At 42.2% G+C, this 19,512-nt stretch overlaps 1 protein-coding gene across 4 annotated transcripts in view; it reads left to right on the top strand.

Moving 5' to 3' along the window:
* TENM2 (teneurin transmembrane protein 2) overlaps window positions 1-19,512 on the top strand; it is a 1,365,678-nt gene that overhangs the window by 1,080,982 nt on the left and 265,184 nt on the right. For all 4 annotated transcript variants that reach the window (XM_033927365.1, XM_033927364.1, XM_033927366.1 and 1 more), the window contains 2 exons: window positions 11,870-12,064; window positions 18,823-19,023. In XM_033927365.1, coding sequence (XP_033783256.1) covers window positions 11,870-12,064; window positions 18,823-19,023 — 396 coding nt within the window. The remainder of the gene's footprint in view (window positions 1-11,869; window positions 12,065-18,822; window positions 19,024-19,512) is intronic.

The following is a 19,512-nucleotide window of genomic DNA, read 5'->3' as shown; positions in this document are numbered from 1 at the left end:
AAGCCACTTGGGTGCACACTTACAGAATAGTGGTTAGAGAAAAGGTTTTCAACCTAGGCCACAGGACACACCAGGACATACCAGGACTCAGGTTTTCAAGATATCCATCACGAATACACATACACTGCCTCCATTGTCTGGAAATCTGTCTCATATTTTATCATCACCGGGCGCGGGCAATGCGGCAGCACCCCTAGCAGTCAAGAAACAAAAATACCATGGGCGCTGCTCAACATGGAGCAAAGCCCTACAGGTAAAATAAATTATATGCAGATTCTTCATCCAGTGAAAACTCAATGCAGTCAGCAATGTCCTTCAGGTTTTAGAATGCAGAGCTTTATTCCATTATCTATTCAACCGGGCCAAAACTGTGGACTGTATTGTTTAAGATTTTTTCCTGGTTCAGGAAGAAGCCAGTGCAAGCCTATCCATTGCAAATGCAAGCAGTGTCTCACTTCCGGCTCACCACATATTAGCTTTCCCACTTATTCATCATTATAGGACCCCCGAAGAAGGCTTTTTGTCGAAACGCAGACCGTGTTGGGTCCTGCATCCCTAGTGGACTAGGTCCTTTAAGATTTTTATGTGGATCAGATGATTTTATTTTATGTGGATAATATTAGTGTACCTTTAGAACTTTGACATTTTCAAATAAAGTCCATTTAGGAACATCGTTATTCCACAGAGTTTCTCTTGGTTTCTTCCGGTTGAATAGAACCCGCCAGAAGCCTCCAGCTCTCTCTCTCTCTCTCTCTTTTGAGCTGGGTTAGGAGAATTGCCAAATTTGCTTTCCACAGCTGATACTAGCTTTCATAAATCCTACCCAAGGTGACAGCAAACTTCTCCCCAAACCAATTACCAACTCCCTGGGCAACTGCAGAAGCAAAATGAAAAACCAGAATAGGAAATAAAAACCCAAACCTGGTGTCCTTACAATGCAATATATAGTTCAGTCTTTCTTTTCCAGACAGCACAAAAAGGTGCCCTTCCCCCACAGGGGTTAAACAGTATGGAGACTTCTTTAATACGAACTCCTTATTTTAAACAATAATTGCAACCTCAACAATGGCAGCTCAAACAGTCCCAAATAATCTTCATTCCAAAAGAAAAAACTGTTCACAAGCAATTATTTCTGGTAAGGTTTAGCAGCCAAACTTACATCCATTGCCTTTATCTCTGGCAACTGTTTTCTTCTTGTTATATGCCAATAAAAATATTGAACACAAAGAGATACTTCTCTCTATGTGAAAGAAACACTGCTGTTTTTTCAAAGGGAGAACCCCGCCCAAACCAGTATGGGCCTGCTCTCACCTGTGGCTCTCTTGGGCTCCCCCAGTAGACTTCCTGCAAAGTGCATGGCTTTCCACAAGCAGTGCTCTGCTTCAATTTTATGTTTATGGGCTTAGACACTACCCTTTTGCTGCTGGGTAGGGTCTCCATTTCCTCTACATCAGAATCATCTGAAAAAAGTTCAGATTCGGACAGGGCTTTCTCAGAATAGTCAGTAAGTCTTAACTGGTGTTGTGGAGTAGGTTTAGAAAATATGTTTTTAGCCCTAATCCTGCTTTTCTTAGGGTTCTTAAATAGGATCACAGCATGCATATTCATTGTGGGATATCCTGAAAACCTGGCAGGCAAGGTGTGTTCAGAGGACTGAGCTGAGAGCTCTTGGCTTAGGGAAATATTGACATTTGTATGTTTACATATTGTGACCGGGTAAGACCTGGACTGGATTAGCCCGGGTCTTGACCTGGATCATCCAAGCCTCAGCCGAACAGTTGAGTGAGGCATAGAGGGTAGAGGGGTGTCTGCATCAAATAAAGAATGTCCAGCAAAGGGGTGTAGTGTAGAAGTCTGCACGGGAATGGGGATCACAGGAATCTCCCCTAGGCCAATGGGGCTCCCACGGGGACCCCTCCCAGGCCCACGGGGACCCCTCCAAGGCCGAAAGGACTCCCATGGGGATGGAACTGGGGTTACTATCCCGACTCGAGGCCTACCTTATTTCCGGTCCAGCGCTGAGCTCCGAGTCCCGACGAATCAGCAGCATGTCATGTAGGCATGGAGCTCATCACATAAGGCAGTAAGCTCAGCACAGGCACACATTGGTTCAGCTGCAGCACAACGGGCCAATCACAAATGACCTCAGAGTTGTAAGGTCATTTGTGATTGGCCCATTGTGCTGCAGCTGAACCAATGTGTGCCTGTGCTGAGCTAACTGCCTACATGATGAGCTCCAGAGGAGCGAGAGCCAGCGGCTGAGTTGCTGTTTCTGGGGAGCTGTGGTGCTTCACTTTTCATTGCCTTTGTGCAGCCGCCCGAGCGAGGAGCGGGATGGCTCTCTGGCTCCCAGCTGCGTTCTACCCTACCCCCAACTAAGCAGGCCAACGTTGCATGGGGTAAGTGTGGGCACTGGGTCTGGAGAAGGGAAGGACCTCGGTGGGGAGGGAGGGGCAGGCCAGGCCAGAACCCTGCACCTCCCCCTCCACAGATCCCCGCTGCTGTGGTGAAGGTGGCTGCAGCTCTTGGGCACTGGGGTGGCTGGCTGGGAGAGGGCCTACTCCCCCTGTCAAACCACTTGGCAGGAGCTGGCTGGTGCTGCTGAGGTCAGGTTAGTGAGGGAGGGGGAAAAGGCTTAGTGGGTGCCAGGACTTGGCATGCATGTGACAGGTGGGGGAGGAAAGAGATGAGAGTCAATTTGGCCCACAGGTTAGGCAGGGGTGGGCTTGGGATTGTGGCAGACAGCTAGGGGGAAGGAAGAGGGAAGTGACAGGCAGGCCAGGGTGAGGAGAAGAAAGAGTGAGAGCTAGCATGAAGGGAGAGAGTGAGGTGACAGGGAAAGGAGGGGTGGGCACAAGATAGCAAAGACAAGTAAGCAGGCAGTATGGCTAATATGGGAACTAGCAAAAGGGACAGGTGAGAATGAGGCAATGGTGACATGCAGCATGGGATGACAGGTGCCTAGAGAATAAAGTGGCAGACAGGCCAGCCAAGGTTATAGTCTTACACCTTGGGCAAAGAGAGAGGTAGGGAGAGTGAAGTGGCAGGCTGGATGGGGCGAAGGGGAAGGGAGAGAATCTGGTGACAGGAACAGGCATAAGGGGCTATAGAGAGAGTGTAGTGATGGTGACAAGGAAGCAAGTGGGCCAGTGTGAGGGGTAGGAGGGTTGTGCTCTTTTTTTGTAAATCTTTATGCATTTTTACATCTTACGATGGGAGATTGTGTTCTGTATGTATGAAAAGAACTGTTTTCTTTTAGCGTTGACTGGGCAGGATCGATCTGTATTAATCTGGCTTCAGTTTAACAATGGGTATATTGAAGTTCTAATGCTCACTACAGTGTTTATGATGCTCCCTTTTCCTAGGTGCACCCAAGCTTTGTGACTCATGGATTATTACTAGAGAGGAGGGGGTATTAAAAAAAGGAGGGGGTGTTAAAAAATGATTGTATTTTATTGTTGGTTTAAATAAACTAAGGCTTAAAAAAAGCAAAACTTTCTGAAGTAATTTCTGCTTTTTATGGGGACAGGTAACTTTTATGGGGGGATGGGCAGGAACGGGCGGGGATGGGCGAGGACGGAGGGATTCCTTGCGGGGACGTGTGGGATTTTGGCTGGGACGGGTGGGATTTCTGTCCCCGCGCAACTCTAGTATAGTGTGAATTATTATTTCTTTATTTTATGGCTTATACTTTGGTGAAAACAAAACACAAAACTTTTCCTGGTAGCTAAACAGCCTGTTAGCCCAACCAGGTTTCAAAAGTTGTGCAATTCCACAATCAAAACATGTGCTTGCAGCAAACTAAACTCTGCCAGTCTGTATTTCAAACAAAGAAAAATCAAACTTTCTGTATCCCAGTCCTGGAACCAGCTGTGACTGCTCTGCTCAGTTCCCTCACAATATTCTTGGGCTTTATATAATGTCAGAAGCAGTGCTTCCCACTCTACTGTTCCCCTAATTTAATTAGAAGCAGTGATTCTTCACTCATTTCAAGTTTATTCTTAATTTGATATACCGACCATCACGGTTTACAATATTAAAAATTTAAAATATCTTAAGTAAAAAAAAATAAAATGGAAATAAAAATGGGGTAGTAAAGACAAAGGTATAATTTGAGGGGAGCAAAGGGGAAGGAAAGTTTTAATTACATTATAAAAATAAAAGGAAGGGAAGAGGGGAGGATAAAACAGAAGGGAAGTCGCTTCTTAAAAGCTGTTCTTTGTTTTTATTTATTTCTTTCTTTTTTACAAGCTTCAGTCCTAAGCGTTTCTCCCTGTTGCCTGTGGGAAATGTCGGCTTCTGGCTTCTGTCCCCTGGATTGCACTGGTCTGCCTCTTTCCATGGGTTCAGGCAGGCTGAAGGTTGGTGGTTGCCTCTCTGACCTAGAGACCACACCTTTTTCTCTAGCCCTGTGCTGATTGTCTCTAGGAAAACCTGTGGTTCTCTGGTACTTTGCTAATGAGCCTAGATAGCTTCCCCCCTGACTAGCCCTGCCCCAGCAGAGCTGATTGCAGGAGCTAATCCCTTTATGGGTTTTGCTATCACTGGCCTGGTGCCTGGTGCCTAGTAGTTCTTTGCTTTTAGCATTCCCTACACTAGAACTAGGCAAGTATAATCGGGTCACATTTGGGCTGTCTTTCACTGGGGATAAATTCTGCGGGGCAGTTTCTCTAACCTGCTTGCTTCTAGGAGCAGGTTTAGAGATATTTTTAGAGCACTGCAGGGTTTCTTCCAGCATGACAGGGCTCTCCCTGTCACAATATGCACAAAAGAGTGTCCCTATTCTGTACATTTATACACACTAACATGTCTGTAAATGTAAACATAGTCATATAACCATTATTAATTCTTAGCCAGTTTTACAAAATTATCTTGGATTCACATTCATTTGTAGCTCATCTTAAGTACTTATCAATTAAGAGTTTGTTATGACCCTCAAAAAGAAGTCATGCCTATATCTCTATAGGTATTTTAGATTAATCAAATTAATCATTGGCTTAAATGTCTCCAGCAATCTTTGCTAACTTCCTTGGGTTTAATTAAAACTTCTGTGTGCTTTTAATTTATTGATTCATCCAGCTCATATGTCATGTTTTTAACACACCTCAGCATGCTTTGTATCATTTTTAACCTGATTCCCATTGAACTAAAGCAATTAAATTCACCCTGGATTAATTAAAACAGCCTTCCTTTAGTGCCTAAGTCAGCATATGCAGCTTTCCCCAAATATTTCTGAACATCGGGGATTTGACATACCTGAACAGATTTTTGTCCTTCTAGAAAGGTTTCTGTGTAGCTGATTTGGTCATACTAATATTACATTTTGACAGTACTAGAATAAGGAATTTTGTAAATGATGATGTCAGCAGATTCATACATCATGGCTGTCATGGTAAGCTTGGAGTTTCAGAATGTTTTATTTTTTATTTGTTTGCAGTAAATCTGACTCTCTGCTTTGCTCCTCATTAGAAGGGACATGGTTAGTGTCTGAATATAATTGAGAATATATCACGGTACTATTAGGATAGTCCATGTAGCACAGAAAGTTCTGTAAATTGCTCCGTTACTGGAGAAATGAGAGAAAACAGAGGAAGAAATGTCATTGTTAGCCAACACCAGTAGACTTGCTTCCAATTTTCATTTTGTACTCTGAACTTTCCAGGTCCACTCATCTAGTCTCAGGAAAGGCAAATGCCAACAGACACCAATTGTGGACAAACAAAAATTGGATATTATGAGCCACAGAAAGGCAGTACAGCATACAAAGGCGAAACCTGACACAGCCATGCTTAACTAAAAATACTTCCAAACCTTCCCATCTAGTTGTACTAAGCTGTACACAAATTTAACATACACAATCTGGTATAAAAAAAGGAATATAAATTAACATTTTTCATAAAATAATCATCATACAGAAACAATAAACAGTCAAATAACTTTAATCTAGAAATGCCTGAGAAAATAAAAACGTTTTTGTTTCCTAAACTGAACTAGTGACATCACCATATGCAAATTATATGGTAAACTATTCCAAATCTGTGTGCCGTGAACCTGAAGCAGGGCAGTACAATTCATTTCTAATCTCATAAGAACATAAAAATTGCCATATTGGGACAGACCGAAGGTCCATCAAGCCCAGTTTCCTGTTTCCAACAGGAGCCAACCCAAGTCCTAAATAACTAGCTAGATCCCAAGCAGTAAAACAGATTCTATGCTGCTTATCCTAGGAATAAGCAGTGGATTCCCCCATTCAATCTCAATAATGGCCTATGGACTTCTCTTTTAGGAAATTATCCAAACATTTTTTAAACCCCACTAAGCTAACTGATTTCACTACATTCTCCTGCAATGAATTCCAGAGTTTAATTACACATCGTGTGAATATTTTTTCCAGTTTGTTTTAAATCTGCTACTTAGTAGCTTCATCGCATGTCGCCTAGTATTTTTGGAAAGAGTGAACAAGCAATCCACATCCACCCTTTCCACTCCACTCATTATTATATAGACCACTGTCATATCACCCCCTGAGTTGTCTCTTCTTCAAGCTGAAGAGCCCTAGCCACTTTAACCTCTCCTTATAGGGAAGTCGTTCCATTCTTTTTATAATTTTTGTCATCCTCCTCTGTACCTTTTTTTAATTCCGCTATATCTTTTTTGAGATATGGCGACCAGAACTGCACACAGTATTTGAGGTGCGACCGTACCATAGAGCGATACAAGAGCATTATAACATTTTCATATTTGTTTTCCATTCCTTTTCTGATAATTTCTAACATTCTGTTTGTTTTCTTAGCAGCCGCCGTACATTGAGCTGAGTGTTTCAATGTATCCTCAACAATGGCACATAGATCCTTTTCCTGGGCAGTTAACTCCTAACACAGAACCCATCACATAGCTATAGTTTGGGTTCCTCTTTCCCACATGCATCACTTTGCACTTGCTCACATGAAATGTCATCTGCCATTTTGATTTCCAGTCTCACAAGGTCCTCTTGCAATTTTTCACAAGTTATAAAATTTGCGGATAACACTAAACTCTGTAGCAGGGTTAGAACTGTGGAAGAGTGTGAGGACCTACAAAGGGACCTAAACAAACTGGAGGAGTGGGCGAATAAATGGCAGATGAACTTCAATGTAGGGAAATGCAAGGTCATGCATATAGGGAAAAAGAACCCGATATTCAGCTACCAAATGGGGGGTTAGTATTAATGGGAAGTAACCTTGAAAGAGATTTGGGTGTGCTGGTGGACAGAACAATGAAGCCAACGGCACAATGCGCAGCAGCCTCGAAGAAGGCAAAAAGAATGTTGGGTATTATTAAGAAGGGTATTACGACCAGAACGAAAGAAGTCATCCTGCTTTTGTATAGGGCAATGGTGCGCCCGCACCTGGAGTACTGTGTCTAGTATTGGTCACCGTACCTTAAGAAGGATATGGCAATACTTGAGAGGGTCCAGAGGAGGGTGACAAGAATGATTAAGGGCATGGAAAACCTTTCGTACACTGAAAGATTGGAGAGACTGGGGCTCTTCTCCCTGGAAAAGCGGAGACTCAGAGGGGACATGATAGAGACCTACAAGATCATGAAGGGCATAGAGAGAGTAGAGAGGGACAGATTTTTCAAACTTTCAGAACATAAAAGAACAAGAGGGCATTCGGAAAAATTGAAAGGGGATAGATTCAAAACGAATGCTAGGAAGTTTTTCTTTACCCAGCAATGTGCAGTGGCGGTGAAAAGGGCCAACAGAATGCTAGGAATGATTAAGAAGGTGATAACAAACAAATTGGAGAAGGTTATCATGTCGCTGTACCAGGCCATGGTACGCCCCCATCTGGAATACTGCGTCCAACACTGGTCGCTGTACTTGAAAAAGGACATAGTACTACTTGAAAGAGTCCAGAGAAGAGTGACAAAAATGGTTAAGGGACTGGAGGAGTTGCCGTACAGTGAGAGGCTAGAGAAACTGGGACTCTTCTCCCTTGAAAAGAGGAGACTGAGAGGGGACATGATCAAAACATTCAAGATAATGAAAGAAAGGTTGTTCACCCTCTCCAAGGTAGGGAGAACGAGAGGGCACTCTCTAAAGTTGAAAGGAGATAGATTCCATACAAATGTAAGGGAGTTCTTCTTCACCCAGAGAGTGGTGGAAAACTGGAACGCTCTTCCAGAGGCTGTTATAGGGGAAAACACCTTCCAGAGATTTAAGACAAAGTTAGACAAGTTCCTGCTAGACCAGAATGTACGCAGGTAAGGCTATACTCAGTTAGGGCTCTGATCCTTTACCTAAGGGCCGCTGCGGGAGCAGACTGCTGGGCACGAGGGGCCACTGGTCTGACCCAGCAGTGACAATTCTTATGTTCTTATGTTAGGCTTAGGGGAGTACTTGGCTTGAAAAGGTTGAGAAACACTGCTGTATAATACAACGGATGCACCCAAAGTGGGTACCAAGAATTATACCTGGTTTCAGCAGGTGTTAAGTCCTGGCACCCAAATTTGAGTGCAGAATTGGGGTTACATAGTCAACCCAGAGCACCCTTTATTGAGTAGTGCTGGGCACCAGTTGTTTCTGGCATCTAAACTGGAGGGCCGTTTACTGAATCTGGTTCATAATGGGTATCAAGCCAACAGACTAAAAAAATTACATTGTAAATATAATTATGGCAATTTCTGATCCTCTGTTTATCGTTTAGTAACATATGCTGGTGCTTACTTTCTCCTTCCCTCCTCTTTTTGTCTGAAATGTTCACACTGTACCTGATGTAACTTGGAAAGTGGTTTTGAGATAATAAGTAGGAAGTTGCATCTAATTATCCAACCCTATAATTTGTCATGAATGTAGTTATATACATTTTCTAAAGACTATAACTTAGCAAGTGGTCAGATGGACAATGAAACTTGATACAATGTTTGAAGGGATTTAAAATATTTTTTTCTAAAATAAGAGGGGTGAAACAGATTATGGTTTTTGTTGTTGTTTCATTATTAATATCAAAGCAATTGTACCTTTCTAAGTTTAGTTTACGGTGTATTTATCATAGTTTTTATATATCAATGACATTGGTTTAGGTTTTATTTGCATTTTATCATTCAAAGTAAGTATCACAATCACGGATTTAGCTTGGTAAATTGCCCTCCTCAACACATATAGAAAGTACCAAAGTTTTGCATCACCTCCGAGTAATACATTGTTCTGTCTTTCTTGCTGGATCACAATTTTTCTGACGCCTACTGCTACATATTATATACTGACGTGTTCAGCATTTTATGCTCTATCACTCTTCACATTTTAAATTGAGTTAGGACTTCAAATGTAAGACTTGTAACACATAAACTGCGGAATGTTGAAAATGTCAATATTTTGCATCAAAACCGGATCGAAACAGTCCAATCAGATCACTCCGTTTTTAACCAATGGCGTTTATTTTGATCACAGCGCAACATTCACAGGAAAATCAGTTTTCATAACTGTCTGCTACTCCAGTGACAGCATAATCGCAACATGGGAAAAGTTTGAAATCTTTCAAAAGAAGAACGTGTGACGGTGGTTGTACTTAATGAAGAAGGCTATTCAAGCTGGAAAATTGCAGCCAGGGTGAAGTGCAATCAAAGTACAGTGATACGCTTGCTCAGTAAGAAAAAAAAGAGACAGGAAATGTGACTGACAGGGCTCAAAGTGGAAGACCATGCAAACCTACTGTGCAAGAGGATAGGGTTGTTCGCCGGATCTCAGTGGCAGATTACAAACTTGCATTACCAGAATTGTCAGCCAAGTGGCAGGAAATGTGTTCAGTAAATGCATCTGCCTCAACAGTGTGTCGGCAGTGCCTGGAGTTTGACTTAAATGGCTGTAGAGCAAAAAAGAAGCCATTGGTAATGGTGATGCAAAGAAAGCAATGGGTTGAATGGGCCAGAAAGTACAGCATGTGGACTCCAGAGGTGTGGGAAAACATTCTCTTCAGTGATGACAATACTTTCTGTGTGTTAGGAGGCCATTGCAACATGATTTAAGAATGAAGCTTTCAAACCACAGTGCCAGGACTTGACTGTAAAGCATCCAACAAAAATCATGGTCTGGGGCTATATGTCAGCCAATGGCATTGGATGCTTTCAGGTGATTGATGGCATGATGAACGATACAAAGTATCTCTCCACTTTGCAAAACATAATGATTCTGTCTGCAAGGAGTCTCTTCCAGGGTGACTTCCACTTCCAGGATGACAATGCACCCTGTCATCGGGCAAAGATGGTGACAAAGTGGATGACATCGAGCCATATTCAGCAACTGGAATGGCCAGGGCAGTTACCAGATCTCAAACCAATTGAGAATTTGTGGAATAATCTTGCTGTCAAGGTGTTCAAAAAAACCCCAAAACAAAGGTCGAGTTGATTGAAGCACTGATTAATGTTTCACACTGTGTTGTACAGCTAGATGAACTTTGAAAGTTGGTTCACTCCATGCCTCAACGCTGCAATCTTGTTATCAAGAACAAAGGCTGGCCCATACATTATTAGAATAGCAGAAAACAACCAGCCCTTTTCAGGGCTACCTCCTCTTGAAGGGGGTAACAGTTAAAATACAAATAAACAGTACATATTGAAATAGCTAATACAAAATATCGACATTTTTCGACATTCTGCAGTTTATGCGTTACAAGTCTTAAATCTGAAGTCCTAAATCAATTAAAAATGCACAGGGTGATAGAGCATAAAATTCTGAACAAGTCAGTATATAATATGCAGCAGTAGACGTCAGAAATATTGCTGTGATCCAGCAAGAAAGACAGAACAATGTATTACTCGGAGGTGATGCAAAACTTTTGCACGGCTCTGTAAGTGCAGGCTTACAATGCATTTAGTCAGACAAGACAAGGGGGACCCTATGCCTGCCTTCCTATGTTCTTGGGATCCTCCAGCAGCAGAATGTTGTCATCCTGTGTTGCTGCTGCATCCTGCTCACCTGGATTGTGGGGCTAGGATGTAGGCTGGCTAGGATCCAGGGGAAGTGTCTAGGAGCCAGAGTTGTGCACCAGTTGACCTGTATTTGCTCACATGTAACAACTCTATTAATCTCACTCAACGGATGTCCAGTTTAATGTGATGTTGGAAGGTCAATAAAGAGCTTAACCATTCTCTGTGACTTTGTGATCCTATGCAAAAGGAGGGTCGAGATGCAGTAGTGTAGCTCATCGATGAACCAGGTTTACACTATCCCTTGCAATAGCATGATAGTCTGGCAGATGACACATTCATTTGCAGGACATCCGACTCCGGTCTCCCTTCCACTCTGCCCGCTAAACATCCTAGTGATACTGCAAACAAGGTTATTCTATTAACTATCTTTCTTATCACATACATAAGATTGTTTAAGGGGTATGATTGTTAATAATAACTTTGTCTTTGTATACCGCAATACCACAAGCAGTTCAGAGCGGTTCTTGTGTGTATTGAGTTATCTTATCATAAAATGGTATTATTAATTTTCAACTTGTGCAATAATCAAATAGATACATAGAACAGAAATCCTGATAATGTTGATCTTTTTGCCATATTGTATAGCAAAATAATTGTTGACAATAATTTCCCCAACCACACTGAGTTCTCCTAAATAAGAGCAGCCTGACACACAGAAAGCAGAGTCCAGTAATTCATACAAATAAGCATTTAAAAAAATTGTGATTCATGAAACTCCATGTTACTGTCCGTACAAAAAGTGACCATAATCAGCCCTCACAAGATTTCATCCATGAAAAAAAAAAAGCATGCAGTTCTCATTCCCTGAAAAGGACTGGTTCCATTTAAGACATTACTGTAAATAAAGGATGAGCTCCGCTTGCAATTATCATGCATTCTTCTTTTCTTTTCATTTCAGCTGCTTGCCCTGTTTTGTGTAGTGGCAATGGTCAATATTCCAGAGGGACCTGTGTGTGCTATAGTGGCTGGAAAGGACCAGAGTGTGATGTTTCCAGCAGCCAGTGTATTGATCCTTCATGTGGAAATCATGGCACATGTATAGATGGAAACTGTGTCTGTTCTGTTGGCTTCAAGGGACAAAACTGTGAGGAAGGTAAGCATCCATGTATTCTTTTGCAACACTGAAAATGTTAACGATATTCTTCTGTGAGGAGGGGAAGGGAGAGAAAGAGCCTGGCTGCTGCAGAGCTGGCCATGGTGCTGAATTCATGATTTTCATTATTGCTTCACTAAGGGGGCTGCTTTTCGAATTGTAATACTGTACTATAGTAGTGATACCTGGAAGTAAAAAGGTCGCGTAACATCCTGAAACTTATTGCATGACACGATGTTGTCACTTTCTAAAGTTATTGTCCCCATGAGGGATGCCTTTCCTTGTATGTTAACCTATGGTGACTGAAGACAATCTTGACAAAATGGAGTATAAGTTACCATGCTAGTTTAGAAACAAAAATGGAAGCAGGCATTTGAACAAATAGGAGGGGAAATGTAAGTATTTGCAGATACATTTATTGTATTAGATTATCATAAATGGCAAATACACAAGAATATACAACCCCTCCCCCCTAACTAAAATCGTGATATCCAAATTTTGTAGTAGCTTGCACTATCTAAATGTATTGCCCCCTTGGATGCCTTTCCATGTATGCTAATCTATGGTAATTGGAGACAATCTTGTCAAAAATAAGCACCTGTATATATGTAAACCATTTTGAATGTGTAACTACAGTAAAGCAGTCTACAAGTCCCTTTCCCTTTCTGTCAAAAAGAGCTGTATAGTAATTCCTAGCATAACATCAAATAGTGCTGCTTTGTCACCATACAAAAGACAAGGGAGAGAAGCAGATTTCATAACCACAATTTTATAAGATCAAATACCCGCAAGATCCTATCCCATACTGAGTCCCAACACTGCCTCCGTTTAGGACACTCATAGAACTGTATGAGACAGAGTTACCCACATCGGATCTGCAAGTCCAGCACATACCAGTTCCTTTGTCAGACAACTTGGACACCTTCAGAGGGATCCAAAATGCTCTATAGAGTCTACAAGTGAATGAGAAAAAGAAGTCCTACAACCATGGACCTAAAAGTGCTCTCAAGCTCGCTCATCATTGCTTCCAGACCCCTGGCACTACAGAGCATGTGTACGTAGACTTAGGGTTCCTTTCACGAAGCCGCGTTAGCAGCTTTAGCGCACGCAACTTTCTATCACGAGCTAACCCCCGTGCTAGCCGAAAAACTACCGCCTGCCCAAGAGGAGGCGATGGCGGCTAGTGCGGCCGACAGTTTAGCGCAGGCTAATACGCGTGTTAAACCGCTAACGTGGCTTTGTAAAAGGAGCCCTTAAACTTTATTTTCTGATGTACTGCAGATACTCTCTTAGCTGCACCCAGAAATCCCTTAAACCGGAATCTTTAGCCAGCACCCTGGCCAGAACTCTGGAGACAATGTCTAATCTGCAGCCACTGAGAGAAGACGTGGAGGGGCATAATAATAAATAAAAAAAAATGTCTAAGGCCCTAGGACCCAAAGTATGCAGCAGAGAAATGTCCATTCTCGAAAAAAAAAGTCCAAAATGTGGTGGTGGTTTTTTTTTTTCCAAGAATGGCATACCTGTATGTTCAGGAGTTTGATTCTTGTGAGGGAAGATGCATGGATCAGAAGAAATACTGTGAACCGTATTAACTGACGGTACAGAGGGAATCTAGAACATGACGTGAAACAGTGAAATAACTTTCAGCACAAATTATTTGCAAAGAAAAATTTCTGAAGCAGTGGTGTTGATTTTCAGAAATGCCCATCTTTTGTGTTCAACCAACAACTCAAATATAAAATGATTTTCTGGCTGTTCCAAAAACCGACAGCATTCTTATTTACTTATTTTGTGACTGAATGAACAGCCTATCAAAACACATACACATTCAGCCTCTGAATTCTGAGGCAAGGATGCAGCGTTTCCTATTGATCTGCGCTGCCAGAGAACGGATTGGTTTGATCCATGTGCAGTTATCAAGCTAGGAAATTAAGTTATAAGAATCAGCACATAAGAAAATAAGAATTTGCCGCTGCTGGGTCAGACCAGTAGTCCATCGTGCCCAGCAGTCTGCTCCTGTGGTGGCCTCCAGGTCAAAGACCAGTGCCCTGAGACCAGCCCTACCTGCATACGCTCCGGTTCAGCAGGAACTTGTCTAACTTTGTCTTGAATCCCTGGAGGGTGTTTTCCCCTATAACAGCCTCCGGAAGAGCGTTCCAGTTTTCTGCCACTCTCTGGGTGAAGAAGAACTTCCTTACGTTTGTACGGGATCTATCCCCTTTTAACTTTAGAGAGTGCCCTCTCATTCTTCCTACCTTGGAGAGGGTGAACAACCTGTCCCTATCTACTAAGTCTATTCCCTTCATTATCTTGAATGTTTCGATCATGTTTCCTCTCAGTCTCCTCTTTTCAAGGGAGAAGAGGCCCAGTTTCTCTAATCTCTCACTGTATGGCAACTCCTCCAGCCCCTTAACCATTTTAGTCGCTCTTCTCTGGACCCTTTCTTCATGTACGGCGACCGGTGCTGGATGCAGAATTCCAGGTGAGGACGTACACATTTTCCCTTTCTTTTGCCCTTTTCCTTTAAATTCCAGTTAGCTTCTTTATTTCAACTTTCTAATATTTATCATGGCCATGCCATCCAAACAATTTACCTAAAGTGGAAAAGACCCCCAGAATCAATACCTGCAATCTATCATTTTTGTTGCAGAAACATTGATAAACCTGTTAACAAATTTGCACAGAGAAGTAAAATAGCATATTTCTCAGGTTTCACTCCTGCTTTGCTATGAGTGGTGGGGATTCAAACGAAATTGATGAATTAGATTTGCTTATCCATACTATGGTTTTATTTTTTGGCAGTTTCATTGTTGTACCTGTTTTATTTGACATTTTAATGTCCTAAGTATAATCCATGGGCTTTTGGCATGGCCCTGTGGAAAATTCTGAACTTCTAATATGTGAAATGCATTTCATTGCCAGCTCTACGTGGGGCAACACCAGGAACTCTAGTTACTAAGGGGCTCATTTTCAAAACAGAAAGACATTTTTTAAAAATGGCATAAAGTGGCACGTGGACATTTTAATCACCAAAACGTCCAAGTGCCGATTTACAAAACAATGCAACACAGTAATAAATTTCAGGCACAGTACAGATAAACTGCTGTTAATGCCTATGGGATTTCAGGCCCCCCCCCCCCCCCCCGAGTATCATAACTCGCTGAGGTTCAATTCCTCATTCCTCACAACATGGCAGAAGCTCCATTATATTATCATTTGCTTTCTTATTTCTTATTCCTGTGTTGATTTACAAAGGTCTTTTTTCCTCCACTACATCTAAATTTTAAGGAGGTGTGTTAGAGGTATGTTTTGTGTGGGATTAAGGCAGCCTTAAGACTTGGACATCTTACAAGGATAATGAAATCAATTTGAAGGTATCCAGGGTGTCATTTGGACATTTGGAACTAGACCTGTTTTAAAAGTGCGGCGAAGGGTGCATCCAGCCGGCAGTATTGTGAGCCTCAATTACAGGGGAGCATCACAACTTTCACCTCCCGTCTCCCATCCCGGCTGATACAAACAATTTTTTCCTCCTCCCCCTGCCCCGCATATCTTTTCCCTGGTGGTCCAGCGGTGTATGGGCAGGAGGAGCGAGCTTTCCGTGCTGAAGCCCCTCCTTCCGATCTCACTGCCAGCAGCCTAATAAGTACAAATCAGAACATTCAAATGACATAGATATGATGATAATTATTTTCTACAATACAGGTTATCCTGTAGCCGAGGGACCAAGCGCAGATATTAGATAAGGACAAGATGGGTGGTACAGATTGTGTTTGGATAAACAGATGGGAGACTAAATTTAAGGCAAGTTGTTTATACAGTTAAATAAGGTATAAGAGACTGGCTTAGTGTGTGTGGCTGGTTAATCCTAGTGCAGAATGACTGTATAGTCAATCACGCTATGTATTGAAGGCTTGGGTGAAGAAATCTATTTCCTAAAGTAGAGGTAGTCTGGAGTTAGATGTAGTCCCTAGACCTGTTTTAAAAGTGCAGAAGAATCAAAAAAGATACCCAAACTGCCCAGATGACCATTGGATGCATGAAGCCATGACCCCTCACACTCCCCAGTGGTCACTGACTCCCTCCCCCCCTCCTCCTTCCAAAGATGTGAATGAAACAGTACATAACAGCCTCTAGGAACATTGTAGACATTGTAGTAGAGGAGCAAGCAGGTATCTTAAGTAGCCTGGTGAGTGGTGTAGTGAATCATAGAGAAGAAGATCCTGGCCCATATCCCACCCTACCTACTACATTTATGGTGGAAAGTGTACAGACAAACCGATAGATTGGCAGAGAGTCATAAGTGGGGATAAGAAGATAGAAACTTAGAAACATGATAGCAGATAAAGGCCAAGTGGCCCATCAAGTCTGTCCATCTGCAGTAACCGTCATCTCTTAGCTATGGGGTGCTCTGGTTCTGAATTGCACTGTTGCAGAGATCTTTGCTGCAGTTGGTACAAAGAATAGCCCCTAGTGACATCCTGGAATTATTTCAGAATATTTATAGGATCGAGCCACACCACAGGGTTGGGTCCTGGCTCTGGGCAGGTCACAGCAAATGACGGAGAGAGCCAAGACCTTATTATTACACCTATAAGGGCCATGGGAGAGACCTCAAGATGCAATGTTGATGCAGTGATGGCAGATTTGGCCAGATCAGGAAACAGCACTGCATGCAAAGCCTACGTAACCCAAACTGCAACGGACTGGGGGCTCATCCAATGCCCTGAGCAGTAGCAAAGACCAGGTATGGCAACACTCAGGGACACCTAAAGGTAATCTGCTGGCTGAGGTGAGGGAAGAGATGATGCCCTTAACAACCCAGCTCTTAGTGTCCTGCCTCATGCTCTGCCCACACGCCCCCCCCCCCCCCTCACATCTCCCCAAGGCACCTGAAATGAAGGAATGGGTCCTCCTTATAACTAAAATCAGGGAGTAAGGTATGAGTTAAATGTAAACATTTCCTAAATCCACAAAAAATGTAACCTCCATCCAACAGATCAGAACTAAGACTTTTCTCCATGAAAGTTACCGTCTGAAAATATTCTGATTCTCGTGTTATATAAACAATAGCAATCTGTTTTGGCCCTCAGAAATATAGAAAAAATCTTTGAGTGAAGCTGATTAATTACAGTCAATCGGTCAGTGCTGCACTCTTCCACACTATTAAAAAAGTTTTTATATAGTTCATTGATGAATATGCTTTTGAAGTGTTGTAAATAAGTATGACTTTCAATTTTTATGACTTCAGCGACTACACTCCAGCATCATGTTTCATGTAAAGCTGGAGTTATACCGTAGCCAGCCTCCTCATCGGTCATTGCTTAACTATCTTGTGATATATAAATTAATTAATTTTGATGAACTCTTAAAAGCCCAAAATGACTTATCTCATATAGAGAACTTGGGGCTCCGATGAAAATTCAGCGTTTCGCCAGAGAGCTGTTTCAAGGAGTATCCCCTAGAATAGTGAAACGTATTGTAATTTCCATCATAGTTCTAAATACAAAACGAAAACCTTAACTATACAGAGTTAAAGATAAGAAATAATAGCTCAGCAGAGCTTCTCACCATATAAACCATCACATCACTATCTCTATGTTGGTTTCAATCCGTCTTTTTTTACTTCCTTTAAACAAAGTCAGTATCAAGTCAACCAATCACCAAGCATACAGCACAGCCATTCCCACTTTCACACAAGCGTCATCCATTCGAATTCAGCATTCAGTCCCCTCGGGGTAACCGAGTTCAATTCATAAATCCATTTTTGCTCTCTGTGATTCAAAAGTTTGCTATAGGCCAATGACCGATGAGGAGGCTGGCTATGGTATAACTCCAGCTTTACATGAAACATGATGCTGGAGTGTAGCCGCTGAGGTCATAAAAATTGAAAGTCCTTCAGATACTTATTTACTACACTTCAAAAGCGTATTCATCAATGAACTATATAAACACTAGCAACATAAATATCTCCACTACTAGGCACATTGTGAAAAAGTCTAAAACCTGAAAACAATCCTATCTCAACATACATGTAGCAAACATGTCATACAACAGTAGTATCAATGCTATCATTTAAACAACAAGAACCCTACCTATGAAGAGGCAGCACTACATGTCTTACACTAGGCCCTAACACATCAATACACCTACTATAGATAAAACAGAAAAAGTGGAACTTCTACAGATCTCTTCACAGAAACTATATTTAACACCCCCTCAGAAGCATACCTCCAGGTGACCTCCAGGCAGCTCAGTTGGTCCCATCTCTCTCTCAAACCTTTCCATGCCTTTCTCATTTGTGACCTTCACTGCTCACAGACTTCACAGATCTCCCTCTGAGCAAAGAAATCCCTTTCTATTTACCCAGGAAACTCCTCCCTCTTCCTCCTCTGCTAGACGTCCAATTTTTGGGGGGTGGGGGAATCGCCTACCTAGACATCTTGGCCATCAGGATGTCCAACTTTAGGATGCCATCTTTGTTGGCCATTTACTTAATTCTTCATTGCCCCAGGTACAAAATAAGTACCTGTCTAAAATTTTTAAGCCACTTTGGATCAGTGGCATGGAATGCTGCTAATATTGGGGTTTTGCCAGGTACTTGTGACTTGGATTGGCCTCCGTGAAGACGGGATACTGAGCTAGATGGACCACTGGTCTGACCCAGTAATGCTCTTCTTATGTTCTGCATGACAAAACTCTAAAACAAATTGTGATTGTGCTGTGTTGTTTTTTGTCCTTTTCCTGTGTTGTAGTGGATTGCTTTGATCCGGCCTGTTCCAATCATGGTGTCTGCGTAAATGGAGAATGTCTTTGCAGCCCAGGCTGGGGAGGGCAGAACTGTGAGCATCGAAGAGCGCTGTGCCCAGAGCAGTGCAGCGGGCATGGAACATTTGTAAGCGACACGGGCCTCTGCAGCTGTGATCCAAACTGGATGGGGCCAGACTGCTCCGTCGGTAAGATGCTCATCTTGCTGACATTACACCAACTGCATTTGATAAAGCTGCCAAAAATACAGCACACCTAACAATCATTAAGCCACAATTAAACACACAAATGCAAGTTAATGAAGGTGGAATTCCCATGTTCTAGTGTAACTGTTAGCCCAGTTCTGCCAAACAACAGGGACAAAGGTAGGAAACTGGATTGTTGATAGTTGACATGTGGCTATGCTGGACTTCAATCTGTATATCCTAGTGGATTAGTCAAATATCAAAACTAATATCCAAGAATCATAAATGACATTTCCTTACTTAAAGAAGGTGACATAGTAATTACAGAGTGAGATTACATTTTATTAATAATAATAACTTTATTTTTCTATACCGCCATAGTCAAACTGACTTCTAGGCGGTTCACATAGAAAGAAGGCTGGACAATCAGCGAATTACACAATGTAAGAAGAAGGAAGTTACATAATAATTAGGGGAGCATCGGGAAGGAAT

This window comes from Geotrypetes seraphini, chromosome 18 (genome assembly GCF_902459505.1).
Source record: "Geotrypetes seraphini chromosome 18, aGeoSer1.1, whole genome shotgun sequence".
Lineage (NCBI taxonomy): Eukaryota > Metazoa > Chordata > Amphibia > Gymnophiona > Dermophiidae > Geotrypetes > Geotrypetes seraphini.
This window is presented reverse-complemented; position numbering and strand designations above follow the sequence as displayed.